General features: G+C 41.1%; 1 protein-coding gene across 1 annotated transcript in view; it reads left to right on the top strand.

Moving 5' to 3' along the window:
- Positions 1 to 18,035, top strand: part of MED17 (mediator complex subunit 17) — a 717,849-nt gene that overhangs the window by 157,780 nt on the left and 542,034 nt on the right. The window contains exon 3 of the mRNA XM_044072197.1: positions 10,267 to 10,486. Coding sequence (XP_043928132.1) covers positions 10,267 to 10,486 — 220 coding nt within the window. The remainder of the gene's footprint in view (positions 1 to 10,266; positions 10,487 to 18,035) is intronic.

Here is an 18,035-nt window from a genome sequence, read left to right as displayed (position 1 = left end):
GTCTAGTAGCGCAATGCCAGGGGAATCCTATGGGCTAGGCTTGTAAAGGCTTCAGAGCCACTAGCCCAGTACACACCTATGAACCTATATTAGGACGTGTTGTAGTGGAGTAGATCAGCCATCTACACAGTTCACATTCCGCCATCACAGTGACACTTGCAGTATTGCACAGGTGTGCATGTGTCTCCATACCATCATTACATGCTGTGTGACACACATCAATATAAATTCATAATTATTACATGGTCACATAACTCTTGTCTCCTGCACATGTTGTTATGCTGTGATATACATAATCACTGTATCACATGTTTTGATACAATTGCAACCCTGTGGAATTCATTTTATGTGCACCTGTGTTGCTATACCTATGGATTATTGAGGTGGTCAGCAGCACCATTGTGTGACTGCTAGCATTTGTGTCAGGAAATGTTATGCCCGAGCCACAAACAACTGACCTGTACTGTGCCCTGATATGGCATCAGGCTGCACAGGCACAGCCTGCCCATGAAACACATGTAATTACATGTTGTACAGTTGATGTAAGTACATAATATTGTTACAGTTGTATGACTGTGTGCATAGTACCAGTGTGTGGAATTGATGAATGATTATGGTTGTATTTGTAGGTCTTTCCATAAATCATTTATTCCAATAAATTTGAAATGTTAAGTGGAATACACAGCTAAACATAAATCTGCATGTGGATGTCACCAGACATACAAAACCAGAGGAGAGAGGCAGTCCGGTAGATAACAGTTTCTCACACATCACCACTCTGTCGCCACTGGCCATCAGCCACAGTATACATGCAGACATTACTCATTATTTTATTCTAAGGAGGGCAGCATGTCTATGTGCTCTCTGTAGCAGCAGCCTCTCTTTTGTCCACAGACGAACTGGGCCCTGACAACATCACAGGTTACTTATAGCATGACTCAAAACATGGACGTACCAGACAAAGTTGGATCCATACTTTAACACAGCGTCCAGACTGACTGTGTTCCTGTAGAAGGGTATACATCAACATGCATCCTTCTGAATATGGGGAAGACATCACCTGATGCATGCAAGTGGAGAGACATCATGATTCTCCTCATCTGTGAGGTAGACCAACAAGTCATAATGGACCTTTTCTAAAAGGACACAGGTAATATCCTGACTGTGTGAAAGACATATGTACTTTGTTCAGGCTACGTCATTTCTGTTTTTTTTTTTTTTTTTTTTTTTTTTTAACATTTGTTAACCGGGAAAGTTCGACTAGGACAGAACCTATTTTCAGCGGAGACCCTGGGAGAAATGCTCCAGACACATGTCTTTGAATGTGGGAGGAAACCCACGCGAATGCAGGGAGGACATGCAGCCTCCACACAGACGACACCCCAGCCGAGAATCGAACAGAAGAACCTCTTGCTGTGAGGTGACAACATTAACTGCTACACCACTGCACCACTGTTGCATCTGTTTGATGTCCTCAATAAGGTCAACAAGGGCATGCATGATGACAACACTATCATCCTGCATAACTTGACCTGGCCAAGGCATTTGTCACAACTCCATACTGAGGTATTACTGAGATATTGTCACAAGTGGCCATAAATGCCTACATCGCCAAAAGGGTAGACCACTGGATCACATATGTGACAGATAATTTATATTGAAGTGTGACCTAGAGTGGATATAAAAAGTGTACACACCCCTGTTAAAATACCAGGTATTTGTGATATAAAAAAAATGAGTCCACAAGAAATAATTTCAAAACTTTTCCGACCTTTAATGTGACCTATAACCTGTACAGTTCAACTGAAAAACAAATCTGTTAGGGGAAAAATATAAAAAATAAAAAATGTACAATACGCTGGTTGCATATGTGTGCACGCCTTTAAACTAATACTTTGTTGAAGCAACTTTAGATTTAATTACAACATTCAGTCTTCTTGGGTAGGAGTCTATCAGCATAGCACATCTTGACTTGGCAAGCCCACTCTTCCTTGCAAAAGCACTCCAAATCTGTCAGATTGTGAGGGCATCTCTTGTGCACAGCCCTCTTCAGGTCACCCCACTGATTTTCTATTGGATTTAGGTCTGTGCTCTGGCTGGGCCATACCAAAACTTTAATTTTCTTCTGGTGAAGCCATTCTTTTGTTGATTTGGATGTATGCTTGGGGTCATTGCTGTGTTGAAAGGTGAAATTCCTCTTCATCTTCATCTTTCTAGCAGACGCCTGAAGATTTTGGACCAAAAGTGACTGGCATTTGGAACTATTCATAATTCCATCCACCTTATCTAAAGCCCCAGTTCCAACTGAAGAAAAGCAACCCCAAAGCGTGATACTGCCACCACCATGCTTCACCGTGGGGATGGTGTTCTTTTGGTGATGCAAAGTGTTGTTTTTGCACCAAATGTACCTTTTGGAATTGTGGCCAAAAAGTTTAACCTTGGTCTTATCAGACCATGGCACATTTTCCCACATCCTTTGGGAGACTTGATGTATTGTTTGCAAATTTTAGCCAGGCCTGAATGTTTTTCTGTGTAAGAAAAGGCTTCCATCTTGCAACCCTACCCCATAGCCCAGACATATGGAGAATACGGGAGATTGTTGTCACATGTAGTACACAACCAATACTTGCCAGAAATTCCTGCAGCTCCTTCAGTGTTGCTGTAGGTCTCTTGGCAGCCTCCCTGACCAGTTTTTGTCTTGTCTTTTCATCAATTTTGGAGGGACATCCAGATGTTCATTGTGTTACGCTGCTGCAGTCATTACTCTTGAGTTATCCTGCCGTCAGGCGGTCCCGCAGTCGGCCAGAGTTCCAAAGTCTTGGCCTGGCGTCGGTTGCTGTCGCTTCTTCCCTGACGTCAGTGCGCCAGGGGTATATAAGATGCATCCGACGCCATTTTCTTAAGTCTTTCTTGCCGCGCGGTGCCTGAAGCAGAAGCAGTTCGCAAGTGCCGGTCGGCCGACTCCTGAGATTTTCGTAGTCGAATTTCAGATCCGAAGTCTTCAATAAAGCTAAGTACCCCGTTGGGGAAACGTTTTTCTTGCCTCAGACCGATGTCAGAAAAAGTTAATAATTGTATTTCTTGTGGGAAGCAAATACCTCACAAGGACTTCCAGTCTTACTGTATTCCATGCCTAGGCCCTGATCACGACTTCACTAGTTGTCGGTTTTGTGCTAGATTTAACAAACGCACTATAAAAAGACGTTTTGATTTTGCTTTGCACAACTTTGGCCGAAGGTTCAATTATACTATGCCGTCGGATTAACCAATGACCGCAATACCGAAAAAACGCAAGGACAAGGATAAAGACAGGCATCCGAGGTCCAAAACCGACGACGAAACCTCTTCTAGGCCAGTCGCCGGTTCTCAGTGAGGTGCTTTCGCAGCTCCTGATACCCGCTACCTCAGAGCCACAGGCCGCTTCCGACTCCCACGTGGAGACAACTAGGCCTCTGGAAACTGAAGGTATTGGGCCAACGGAAACTAATCCCTCAGATGGGTCCGGAGCCACTGAGCAGGCATCGGCTTCTGAGGGTGTTTTCAGACCTTCACACCTTACCATTAAAACAACAGCCAAAACAAAAGTACCATTAAAGAAAAAGAAACAAGTACAGCATTCTCCTGGACAGTCCTCCATGCCTAAGAAACAGATGCTTAAAATGGCTGAAGACCTCATTACTCTAATCAGGGGTTCCCATCCCTCTCCTGAGAAAAGGCCTAGGCAGGATACAGACTATGATTCCTCTGATCAGGTTTCCATTTCCTCTGATTCCTCTTCAGACCAGGGATACTCTCTACCCCCCTATGAGGACTCTGATGCTGAAGAATCTATCCCTTCAGCCTCTCTTCCTGAGGATTATTCTTTTGGGGAAACTTTACATACCATGAGGGAGCATTTCCATTAGGAAAGTCAGGATTACTCAGAATCCAAGAAAAGGCTCAGGGATTTTCTTTTATTGCCTCAGCACAGGCCCTTGGCTATTCCGCCTGTACTAGATATTGTGGATGATGTGTTCTCTGAATCTAGCTTATCTCCCGATTCTTTGCCCCCTGCTCCAGCCAAACTAGGTAGATATTACAGAGTCCCTGACTCTCACAAGTTTCTTTATAAAAACCCTTCGGCTGATCCAGAAACTATTTCCCAGGGTCCAAAAGGGGTTAAGGCTTCCATTGCAAAAAATCCAGTACCCTCTGACAGAGATTCCAGAGCTTTGGATAGATGGGGGAAGAAAGTATACACTTCTGCAACTTTAGCAGTAAGAGCTTTAAATTGCCAGTTTCACATGCTTAAGTACCAACAGTATTTAATGGCTCAGTTAAAACAGAAAATGCTTGCAACCTCAGAAGCTCCTGATTGTAAAGAAATGTAGGATTTATTTCATGCAGTTGAACAGGTGGGAAAACATACTCTACAATGTGGTTTTGACTCTTTAGAGGCCTCTTCTAGAGCCGCAGTTACAGGTTCTGTGATTCGAAGACATGCTTGGTTAAAAGAACAGAGTTTACCTGATCATGTTAAGGCAAAATTATTGGATGCTCCTTTACAGCATGATACCTTGTTTGGTGTTAAGGCAGAAGAGGTGTTAAAGAAAATGGAGGATAAAGCTAAATCTATGCAAACTGTCAAGGATTCCTTACAGGTACAGCCACCTCGATTTAGCAGAAATTGGCCAACAAAGAATTGGTCCTTTCCAGTGTCAGACAGACCACAGAGAGGCAGATACAGATGCCCAAGAGGCAGATCTCAACCCCAAGGCTCAAACAGACGACAGTGGGGCACCTCAACCCCAAAAGGAGGTGAGGATAAGTCTCAACCTTACAGGAATCAGTCACAATGACTTTCCCCTTCGTACGCCAAGCACTTCCCTTTTGGGGGAAAACTAGCACTTTTTTCCTCAAAACTGGCAAACAATCACCCAAGACAAATGGGTTCTGAATATTGTGTCTCAAGGTTACAGGTTCCACTTTGATACTTTACCAAGGCTAAAAAGAATTCCAGACCTGCCACAAAATCAATGGGCAGAGGCACAAAAACAAATTTCAGCCCTCATGGACATGAGAGCTATTTAGAAAGTACCACAACAGGGACAAGGACAAGGATTTTACTCAAGACTCTTCCTGGTCCCCAGAAAGGACAAGGCCTGGAGGCCCATACTAGACCTTTCAATTCTAAATACTTACCTGGATATTCCGAAATTCAAAATGTTGACATTACAGCAGCTTCTACCCATGCTGGGCAAGAAGGCTTGGCTTGTTACTCTGGACCTCAAAGAGGCATACCTGCATGTCCCTGTCAGACAAAATTGCAGAAGATACCTCAGATTCAAAGCTGGTACAATGCACTACCAATTCTCTGCACTGCTCTTAGGTTTATCTACTGCGCCCAGGGTCCCCACAAAGTGCCTGGCACCAGTAATTGCATTTTGCAGACAAAAAGGAATTCAAATATATCCGTACCTGGACGACTGCCTCATTCAAGCAGAGACAAAGGACATTCTTCTACAGCATCTGGCATTTGTAAAAATGTTGCTAATTTCTTTAGGGTACACAGCAAACGAAAAGAAGTCAAAACTAGTGCCCTCACAACAGATTATATTCCTGGGTGCCAGCTTAAATACAACGGCCCAGATGGCTTACCTCACGCCAGACAAACAAGTTCAACTAACTCAATATTTTCAACTACTGGCAAAAAAGCCCCATCTCCCTGCAAGAAAAAATCTGCAGGCCCTGAGATTCATGGCATCCTGCATACTACTAATACCATATGCCAGACTGCATATGAGGAAATTACAATGGTACCTAAAAAAAGTGTTGGGACTCAACACTCTCACAGTTTAGAAACAGTAATACCAATGATTCCCTGCCTACAACAGGAGTTTCGATGGTGGGCACAGGCATGTCACCTAAACAAGGGTCAGCCTTTTACCCTACCCACAGCCAGGCAGACTTTATCAACAGATGCCTCGGATTACACCTGGGGAGCACACATGGCAGGAAAATGCATTCAGGACAGGTGGACCACAGACCAAATGCATCTTCACATCAATCAAAAAGAGATGTTGGCTGTTCAAAATGCCCTAACAGCTTTCAAGGACCTTCTGCATCCAGGACAATTATTATTAAAGACAGGCAACACCACAGTAATGTGGTACATAAACAAGCAAGGGGGCACTCATTCTTATCCCCTATGCAGGCAAGCCATGACCTTGTGGAACACAGCTCTAATGTATCAAGTTCACCTGCAAGCACAATTCCTGCCAGGAAAGAAAAATACTCTGGCAGATGATCTAAGCAGAAATATCATGGACCCTCACAAATGAAAATTGAATCCACAAATCTTCAGTATGGTAACGCAAAAATGGGGATGCCCAGACATAGATCCTTTTGCCTCCCCACTGAATTGCCAACTACAAAAATTCTGCACAAGGACTTATCACAAACAAGCATGGAAAGTGGATGCTCCTTTGTTCAGCTGGAAAAACCTAAAAGTTTATGCCTTCCCGCCACTGCCTCTCCTTTCAAAGGTACTCCTAAAAGCCAGACAAGAAAAACCACAGATGATCCTGATTGCTAAAGACTGGCCACGCCAACACTGGTGTACCCTACCTTAAGGAACTTAGCTCAAGGCCCACTATGGATTTTGCCTCAAATTCCACACCTTCTGACTCAAGAAAACAATCAGATTCTACACGGTCAGCTCAAAACCCTAAACCTGGCTGCATGGCAGATTCAGTAGTCACACAGGCAACACCTCTGTCTAAAGCTGTTATGGATGTCATTTTGTAGGCCAGGAGGCCTAGCACCAGGAAAGCTTACTCAGAAAAGTGGAAGAGATTCTGCGCCTGGAACCAGGCTCAAAACCTTGACCCTCTTGTTCCAAACATTCCTCAGATTTTACAATACTTAACTGAGGTGCTGGACAGAGGCCTATCCTTCTCATCAATTAAGATCCATGCCTCTGCCATTTCAGCACATTACAACACGGATCCTCCTTTATTCTCTTATCCCTTGCTAAAGCAGTACCTCAGAGGGGCTAAAAACATAAGATCACCCCGGAGAGCAGCAACACCAACTTGGGACCTCAATTTCGTTTTGGAAAAACTAACCCTGCCACCTTTTGAGCCAGCCAATACAGCTGATCTAAAATTTTTATTATGGAAAACAGCTCTGCTCTTGGCAGTAACTTCAGTACGAAGAGTCTCAGAGCTACAGGCATTAATGCAGTGGAACCTTTTTATAATTTTTCATCAGGACTGGGTTTCTTTAAGGACAAACCCTACCTTTATGCCAAAGGTGATATCTATTGTGGCTCTTAACCAAACCATCCATTTGCCAACTTTTTATCCAAACCCCCAGAATAAAGGGGAGAAACTTCTGCATTCTTTGGACATACACAGACAGCTATGCTTCTACTTGGACAAAACAAAAGCTTTCAGGAAAACTGAGCAACTGTTTGTAGTATATGCTGTCAGATCACAGGGCAAGGCTATCTCAAAGTAGACTATATCCAAATGGATAGGACACTGCATTCGTTACTGCTACACACAGCATGGAAAATCAGTCCCAAATAACATTAGACCACATTCCACCAGGGCAACAGCCACTTCAACAGCCTTTCTCATAAGAGTACCTACCAAGGAAATTTTGGAGGCTGCAACTTGGAGTTCAGTGCACACCTTTACCAAGCATTACCACCTGCCTCTCTACTCTAAATCCAGAGCAGGATTTGCCACTGCAGTTCTACAGGGCCTCATAGCCAATCCTAACTCTTTATAGACCAGCCACCCAACCTTAGCTTTGGGATTCTACCCAAGTGTAATGACTGCAGTAGTGTAACACGATGAACATAGTACAGTTTTGTACCTACCATAAATGTAGATGTTCGAATGTTCACATTGCTGCAGTCCAGGTTACCCTCCCTCCTTCCCCTCTGAACTAGCTGGATATATCTATACCTTTCTATCCTATACAACCTTTGTGGTGTATTTGCTTGTAACTGAAGGTATTGTTTTTATTTCTATATGTATATTTTTTATTAGCAATATGTATTGCCTACCTACTTGGGGGCACCTGACATCTGGGGCAAGAAAAACTGAAGAAAATGGCATTGGATGCATCTTATATACCCCTGGCGCACTGACGTCAGGGAAGAAGCGACAGCAACCGACGCCGGACCAAGACGTTGGAACTCTGGCTGACTGCAGGACCGCCTGACAGCAGGATAACCCAAGTGTAATGACTGCAGCAGTGTGAACACTCGAACATCTACATTTATGGTAGGTACAAAACTGTACTTTCTTTGCAATGTCACTGTTGTCCCATGTTTTCCCCACTTTTTGATGACCATCTTCACTGTATTCCATGGTATATCCAATGCTGTGGAAATTATTTTGTGCTCTTCTCCTGACTGATACCTTTCAACAGTGAGATCCCTTTGATGCTTTGTAAGCTCTCTGCGAACCAGGAAAATCCTACTAGGACAGCTGAACTTTATTTGGGGTTAGTCAGAGTCTCTTTAATTGGTGACAGGTGTGCACCCAAGAAGACTGAATGCTGTAATTAAAAGGTGCTTCAACATAGTATTAGTTTAAGGGTGTGCACATTTATGCAACCAGCTTATTGTATGTTTTTTATTTTTTATATTTTTTTCTCCTAACAGATTTGTTTGTTTTTCAATTGAATTGTACGGGTTATAGGTCACATTAAAGGTGGGAAAAGTTTTGAAATGATTTATTGTGGTCTCATTTTTTTATATCACAAAAACGTGGCATTTTAACACGGGTGTGTACACTTTTTCTATCCACTGTATATCTAGAATCCAGTGTTCAGGTCTGTACCTCAGGGCTATGTGCTAGGCCCCTTTCTGTTCATTATTTGCATCTGACATGTCAAGAATAACTTGCACATCCTTTGTCCAAACAGCGTTGTGGAGGACTTAAGATTGTGGGCAGTCATCAAATCAAAGTGTGATATTAGTATAATACAGACAGTATCAACACACACACACACACACACACACACACACACGATTGCTGCCACAGCCATGGAGACACAAGAGATGGACAAAAATAATGGGGGGGGATTGTTGCATTATAAAAGCAAATGCACAATCTAATTATAATATAGACAGCACTCCCCCATGAGCAGACCAATTGTTATACGACCTGTGTACTCGGGTAGATGGTATGCAGAACGTCCACCAGCATGTGCCCACAGTGGTGACTACTCCCTTGTATGTAACACCACTCCTGAGTATGTGCAAGACATAAATATTGAAGGTCATTATAGTTCCATAGTTTTCTGTCCTCATCACACCAGTAACTGAGTACACGTTACCCTTTTTCATGTACCTCTCAACACATCTTCTAGTGAGGAGTTACCGAAGTGTACTACATTTGCTGCAGTGACCTACCACACATCTTATTGGCTATACCAAAGTATTCTTTTTATTGCATACACATTACTGGTTAATGGTCTTGAACACCCATTGAGGTATTATACAAGATGCATGTGTGATACATTTTCCTGCGATGCACATATTAAATTCATAGCTATCTGACAACATGACAGCATGGTTTACATTCGTGCCAGTGTGAATTGTTCCATATATGTTTCACTCACACCTGTTAACTAGCCAGAATTGCTTGTAATTGCAAATACTGGTGTGACAGTTTCCCTCCTAACATCTCCGACAGATGGTAAATTTTGAGGAAGGTATGCTTGATTCCCCTCAGAGATTGCTGGCAGATTATAACAGTTGTAAAAGTCTGTTCTTGCAGATCCATCTATGAGCACTCACAATCACAGGTGTTATGTCAAAGACATGGGATTACTAGTGGTGGAATTCTGATATTGTCCATGATTGTGAGTGTTTCTGTTTACTGTTGTCCATTTGCCTGTTACTGTGTGTCCCGCTTAGTGGAGACAGATACATGTAGTTTAGTGTTAATATATATATATATATAGTTCTAACACATTACATGAAAGTGCATACAGTGCATAGTATTGTGTTAAACCATTTTTGTTTTTTTTGCTTTAAATCTGGGGTTTGTGTATGTGATCTGCCTTTATTTATTTGTTTATGAGTATTTCCCTCATTTTTGTTTGATTGTTTTAAGGTGCTGTGCTTTTAATGACTGATAATTAGGGGATAGTACGAGAACTTGCAAAAGTAAAAACAACTTGTCTTATTGTTTGTATTAATAGTATGATTTTTTCTTGTGTTAACCTGCACTTGTTTATGATTTCTCTGTTTATTATATACAGAACTATCAAGTTTTTCAGTTATTGTCCAAAAAGAAATCATTGGGAGCAGCTTCTCAGATTATTTTAAAGGGAGCTGAAAGACTTTCTAAATCGGTAGCTGAAAACCAAGAAAATAAACGGCAGAGGGATTTCAATTCTGAACTTCTGAGACTGAGGCAACACTGGAAACTGAGGAAAGTGGGGGATAAGATCGTGGGTGACCTGAGCTACAGGAGTGCTGGTAGGTCTTTCTAGCAGTATACATTGATTGTTTATGTTTTAGCAGATTTCATTCTTTTAAACCTAACATGGAGACGGATTTTGATAACACAAGTTACTTGGCATGCCTGTATAGCCCTTTGTATTGGATAAGCCACATTTTAAAACAGTTTATTTTTTTCTCCATTCACAAAAAATGCCTTATTTCTGTCCCATGGATTCTTAAAATTTCTCATATTTTTGACCCTATAGCCTTGTTAAGAAAAGCAGTTTGTGCAGCAGTCATTGTGTGTGTGTGTGTTAAAGAAACCATTCTTCCATTTTTCCTGAGCTCTCTATTCTCCATCTTCAGATTGTGTTGTCTTATTCTACTGTTTTTGTTCTTCTGAAATGTAATGCTGTCTTACATCCCATTCCTTTGAGGTAGTTGATTTTATGTCATGGGCCCCTGATTGTTCATCATTTATGATCACTTTTGCATAAGCCTTAGCTATATATGGATTATATCCTGCATTGAATATAACAATGGAAGCCTTCCTCATGCTCTATCTGCTGACAGCTTGAGCGGAGTTGAAGAAAATCCACCTTCTGGGCACCAGTCTTTTCAGAGAGTTCATGTTTCTGGAGTGCTGTCCTCTTTTGGGGTTTTGAGGATTGATTGTTGGCTAGTGTTTCTCCATTGCTGGGCAGATAAGTTCCTGGGGGAACCACATTTAAATTTTTTGACAGACGCTTGACCTTTTCTGTAAACTGACTTATTTTAAACTTGGAAAAGTGTTTTATTGGACTGTCATATGACATTGTTATTTTCTTTTTATAGTGAAGTTTATATATATATATATATATATATATATATATATGTATATATATATATATATATATATATATATATATATACACAAAAGTTGTTTAAACTGTAATTTATCTGTTTCTCTATTTAAAACATTTGCTAAATGATTTTTAGAGGCTAGGGTAAATGTTTGTTGTGTTTTTCACAGTTTTTAGTGGTAGAAAAGTATTTTTTTTTTGTCATTTAGCTGTTTTTCTGACTTTTGCTGTCAGTCTTACCTAGGCTACAAGTTTCATTTTTGGCTTCCCCTTGGAACAGTTTCCTGGTTCCTCAGTTTTTCCTTCCTGCAGCCAGAAAAAAAAAAAAGAAAATTTCCAGACAATCTGATCTTTCAGCAGGCTACAAGTGTTTCTCCTCTAATTGGTAACTGTGCCTTGGCTATTTCTGGTCCTTCAGATCATTTCATCGTCTAACTTGGTTCCCATTGGTGTGAACGCATTGTCTGAGACTGTTGGAGTGCTCTGATGGACAGGAAAGAACCACTCTTGTTGGCATTAGAGGGAAGAGCAAGGAATACCGTTTGCCTGGCTGGACTGGGCTGCTTCTCCTTAGGGGTGATGTATCTGACAGGAGTTGGTTTGCTTGTATTGAAATTCCTGTTAAGCAGGAAGGTAAACATCTGTCTTCCTTTGTCTCAGTTACTTTAGACAAGAATGATTTATTGGGCTTAGATTAGGCTCTTGACCTGTCTCATTGTAGTTTTGCTGATTAAAGAAAAAGGAATTCTTAATTTTCTGAAGATTTTTGTATAATGAGCAGGGATATGATTTTGAGGGAACAACTGCTGCTTTATTTTTTTATTTATTTATTTATTTTTTCAGGTGACTGATTGTGAGGAGAGTGTTACTTCGGACAGTCCTTTTGTGCAGCCATTTCCAGAATGAATCAGTTGTTTCACTGTAAACATAATGATATACCATTATCCTTGGAAAAAAATTTTAATTTGTTACAGCTGAAATTTCCTGAACCCTTTGCTGTTCCTCTTGTACATTCAGCATTGGAAGATGGTTTTATTACAGGCTGTAACTTGCCTGACAGCCAGCTTGCTGCCTCTAAAAAAGTAGATAGATTGTATAAAATTCCTCAGTCTTGCAGATTTTTATTTTCTAATCCCAGATCTGACCATGCAGTGATTCCCTTGGTAAATCCTGCTGCTTCTAAACATTTAGTAACTGCTAATCCATCCCCCTCTGATAAAGATGGGAAAGCTTTTGAAAGACTTGGGAGAGGGGGGGAGTGTATACTTTTGCCACAGTTATTTTTAGAATTCTTAATTGTCAAGCTCATATGTTTTGCTTGCATCATTTTTCAATATGAGGAACTGAGAGAAGTTTTAATACTGTTATAGCTTCTTTGTCTTAAATGATAGCTTCTTTGTCTCAAGTGACCCAAACACTCTTTAAAGTGTTCTTATGACTCTGTTGATATCTCTTCCAGAACAGCTGCTACTGGACTTTTATGAAAAGGTGTGCTTGGTTATGTGCGCAAAATCTCCCTGAAGATGTTATAGCTAAAGAGAGGTTGATTTGAACCGCCTGCTGCTGAGGTCTTGAAAAAGTGTGATGAGAAGGAAACTGATTCATCAGGTTACTTGGATTTTTCCAATCCCCCCCCACGTTTGTTAAAGGGTATTCACAAAGCATCTAGCCGCAGTGATAGTTTATTGCAGACTACAAGGAATAAACATTTTTCCTTATTTAGGTGACTAGCTTTTATTTGCATAGTCTTTTTTTCAGAGTCTGGAATCTGTCACTTGGGTCAGAGATCTCCTTTATATACTTGGGGTTCAAGAAAACATGTAGAAAGTCTGTTTGTCTCCGTCTCATTGGATTGTTTTCCTGGGTGCCACCTAGATAGCTTAGTTCAGAGCTTTTCTTCCACAGGAAAAAAGTAGATCTGTATCTAGGTATTGTCCTGATTTTTTTTTTCACAGTCAGTCCAAGACTTCAGAAGGGGAATTTCTTAGGATACTAGGATTCATGGTATCCATGGTCCACTTGATTCCTTTAGCTAACCTCCACATGAGAAAGATTTGATGGTACCTAAAATCTGTGTTGTCCCAACTTCAGCATGTTCTGATATTCCAGATTCCTGTTTTGGGAGTTGTAAAAAGGAAATTACTTTGGATAGACCAGTTTTATCTAAATCCAGGTCTCCCATTTTCCCTTCAAGCAACAGCACTGTCTGTGGGGGTAAAAGTGAAGGGTCTTTGGAAAAAATGGACAGATCAAAGGACAGAAACATAAAAGAGACTTTTTCAGTCATAAATGCTGTCAGCTGTGGTCCCCTGGACCATTATACATGATTACCACAGAGAAGTGGTACTTAAATAGGGGGGGTCTAGGTCTTACCCTCTGTGTAAACTAGTCATGGTAGCCTGGGATATAGCAGTTCAGCTCAGTCTCATTCTGCAGGCATCTTAAGTACTGTCAGAGCAAAATATTGTGGCAGACAAGCTGAGTGGGACCAGGACAGACCCTCTTGAATAGAATTTGAATGGGGGGTGTCTTCAAGGATTTGATCCACTTTCGTGGAACACCTTGTAAGAATATGCTCAGCAAAATATTAAGGTTGAAAGTAATTATGTTACAAATATGTAACATAAATAAGGTATAAAATAAAGCTTGCTTAAATGTAGAAATAGAGTTTAGTAATATGTGATCAGCATCCATACTAAATGACTGGGGCTTGAAAAATAAGGAACTTGCTTAATGGATATGTTTTCATACAGACTTGGCAAGAATGTAAAAAAAAAAAAAAAACAGGAACCTGCTTCTGTAAAGAATGGACAACAGGAAAACAATCTGTGCATGTTTCTATCATATGACATTGTTATGCAAGGAAGTTTGAATGATCAAGTCAGCATTTGCACAAGATGGTTCCTTAAAAGACGGTACCATTACAGGCTAAAACATATTTTTCTGCAAACATCAGTAAACAGATGTTCTCATACAAAGTCCAAAATTGAATACCAAGAGAAAAACAGGATTTGAATTGCGTGACTAGAACAGTATAAAGCGACTATAGCAGATAACATTGTTAGAGATATCTGTGTAGCAACACACACTTGTTCCGAGGTAATATTGTATCTCTCACATCATCCATGTTCAAGAAGTAAAGTAGAACAATACCCGAAGTTGCAAGATTAGTCTGTTTGGTTTGTTATAAAAAGTTGTTACTGCTCTGAGTTTGGTGTTGCAAAGTATATTCTCTCATCAGTGTATATTCTGCAAGTTTCTGTATGCAACAGACTGTGAATGCAACTATAACCAGACTTTGATTTCAGCAAAACCCAGCCAGCAAGACTGAGTGTCTTAAGAAGACTTCGGAGCCATCACAGTAAGCATCAGAGTAACAGCACAGTGATTAGCTCCATAAAATTAATTTTTCACACCTCAAGTAGATCTTTTTGCCACCAATCAAAATAAAGAGCTGGCAAAATTTTGCTCCTGTACTCCTTGCAAGCAGGCATGGGAAACAAATACATTTTTATTTCTTTGAGAGTGAATATTCCTTTGTCTTTCCACTGATATCCAGGGTAATTCTGAAGATTTAGAAGGATTCTCCAACAATCATTATGATGACTTCCTATTGAGCCAGGGAACAGCCGTTCTTTCTTGTTTTGGAAATGTCCAGGGACTATTACCACAAGCTGGACCTACTTGTGCAAGATGGTATATTTGATACACCTCACCTTGAAGCCACTTCAGTTAGCTGCCTGGATGATAAGAGTTTTAATACCTTTTAGGCACACATATTCGAGGAAGTGCATCAGGTATTAAAGGAAACAAAAAAAAAAAAAACTGCTAGTAAGAAATCTCATATTTGTAAATACAAATGATTTTCTAGTTGGTGCCAAAACAAAACAAGAACCAGGATTCTTTGTAAGGCTAGTATTCCTCTGGTTCTGCAGTATTACTTTGAGAGCATCTTACAAACTCTTGGTTTTGCTCCTGCACTAAACCAGGGTAAAGTTTGTCCTATGTTCTCTTATCTCCTTATTCTTTTTACTCCTTAACTCTGACTTTTACCAAACTCTGTTTTAAGTATCAACTGTTTCTATTAGTTTACAACAAGGCTCTGTCCGAACATCCCAGGCATACTGTTAAGTTCTTATCCTGCAATTCTGCCCCCACTCTGACCTGTCTCCAAAGGCTTAAGTCAGCATATATTACCATATTTTTCACTACAAAAACCATAACAACTTCTATATGTACTCTCAGCCTTTTTTAATGTTCTTATTTTTGATATGTATACTTCTCTGTATTTCACACACAATCAGTTATACTTTTAACATTGCAGTGCAGTTGTATTTATCATGTAATTTTTTATGATGTTCTTCGTGTTTAACTGCTGTAGTCATCACATTAGGATTATCCCTGCCAGGGTAGCCCTCAGTCAGCCGAATACCAGAGGCGTTGTATTTCTGCGTCGGTTGCTGTCGCTCTAGGACTGACGTCAGGTCATCAGTGGTATAAAAACAGGCAGCCGATGCCATTACATCAGTCTTTCTTGCCGAGGAGACCAAAGCAGAAACAGTTTGCACGAGTGCTGGTCGGCCACTACCTGAGATTTTCGTTTCTGAATTGAAGCTGAAGTCTTCTAAAGCTAAGTACCCCATTGGGGATCCTTTTTTCTTGCTCTAACCTATGTCCGAAAAAGTTAACAATTGTTTTGCCTGTTGAAAGCAAATACCACACCGAGATTTTAATTCCTACTTTGCTTAGGCCCAGACCACAACGTCCCCCACTGTTGCTTTTGTGCTTTGTTCAACACCAGAACTATACATCGTTAGGCCCTTATTGTAGCTAGATATTTTCGCTTAAAGTCCTCGACTTCAGATATGGCTTTGGTAAGCCATCCGACAGTTGATCTTCCGAAAAAATGTAAGGATAAAGACAGAGACACACCGCACAGGTCCAAAACTGACGACGACACTTCCTTTAAGCTAGTTATCAGTTCTCCGGTCCTCAGTGAGGCGCTTTCACAGCCCCTGACGCCCGCTTCTGTGGATTTGCAGGTCGCTACTGAGACCTTTTCAGAGTCTGGTATGCCACAAGACTCTTTTTCAACTAAGGATCCTGCAGATGTCTCTACCTTAGATGGGTCCGGAGCCGCTGAGCAGGCACCAGCTTCTGAGGAAGTACTTTGCACTACTGATACTCTATACAGATCGATGACTTCTTTCGTGTCTACAGTTCTTTCGAAAGCTACCGAGTTTCTAAGGCCCAGGGTACGAACTACACCCCAAAAACAGACGACCCAAGCTCGGGCCTCTGCTTCCTTGCCTCAGTCTCAAATGCTTAAAATGGCGGAAGACCTTATAATGCTGGTCAGGGGAAGCCAGGCTACCACTTCCAAAAGAAAGAGACTTGTCCCCAGTAGTTTTATCTGAACAGGAGTCTGATGACTCTGATGCATCTAAATATGAAGATTTGCAATCCCTCAATGCTTTTGAGGATTCTGATGCAGAGGAATCCATCCCTTCAGCCTCCCCACCTGAGGACTTTTCCTTTGGTGAAACCCTACATACTTACTCATTAACCCTGACTACCGTCTCACAGTGCCTCTGTGCTTACACCCGAGTGCGCCTGTGAGATGATAGGAATTGCAAGCTGTTACCACCGAGTACTTTCCACTGATGTGACAAACTGCAATGTAGATTTTCAATGTGAGCAGCATGTAAAACATGCTTAAATCATAGTCTGACTTGTTCTTTACATCATATACCTACGATTCAGTGTGTTTTTACATGCTACTCGCATTGAAGTTTTTGAAGAAAATCAGCTTGTAAAGCGGTCGATTATGCAAGTGGTGGCAGCCAATCGGATTATTGCAGTCCAAGCCACCACTTGTATAACACTTGCACCCCAAATCTAAATTTCTTTTGCTCTCCCTGAATAAATAGAGGGTCCAGCAGCAGATATTTCCTTTCTTTTTTCTGATATTTGCAGATTCTGCCTGCTGCTGGATCCCTCTATTTACTGATCAGATTCAGAGACACATGTTTGGCAGTTTTTTGCTTCAAAGGTCTTGTGTTTTTTCTTCTGCCGGTGACAAGAACTGCTTCTTACTGCTGAATTCATTTAGCCTGTGGTAAGCTAAGCTGAAGGCTATGGTAGTGGGTTTGATTCTTGTGTATTTTGGTGCACTGATTGCAAGTGCGTGCAGAGAGAATGAAGTGTGTGTGTATGTATATAGAGGTGCCTGCATGTGTGTACGGGAGAGCGAATGGTACAGGAGTGAATGAAGAGTGTGTGTAAGAATGTAGAAGTGCCTGTGTGTGTGTATGAGAGAGTGATCGGTAAATGAATGAATGCAGAGTGTGTGTATGTATATAGAGGTGCCTGTGTGTGTGTATGAGAGAGCGATCAGTGAAGGAATGAATGCAGAGTGTGTGTATGAATGTAGAAGCGCCTGCTTGTGTGTATGAGAGAGCGATCGGTAAATGAATGAATGCAGAGTGTGTGTATGAATGTAGATGTGCCTGTGCATGTGTATGAGAGAGCGATCGGTAAATGAATGAATGCAGTGTGTGTGTATGAATGTAGATGTGCCTGTGTGAGTGTATGAGAGAGCGATCGGTAAATGAATGAATGCAGAGTGTGTGTATGAATGTAGAAGTGCCTGCGTGTGTGTATGAGAGAGCGATCGGTAAATGAATGAATGCAGAGTGTGTGTATGAATGTAGAAGCGCCTGCGTGTGTGTATGAGAGAGCGA

This window comes from Protopterus annectens, chromosome 5.part0, assembly GCF_019279795.1.
Source record: "Protopterus annectens isolate FY-2018-M chromosome 5.part0, PAN1.0, whole genome shotgun sequence".
Classification (NCBI taxonomy): domain Eukaryota; kingdom Metazoa; phylum Chordata; order Ceratodontiformes; family Protopteridae; genus Protopterus; species Protopterus annectens.
The sequence above is the reverse complement of the archived record's forward strand: the minus strand, read 5'-3'. Positions and strand labels throughout refer to the sequence as shown.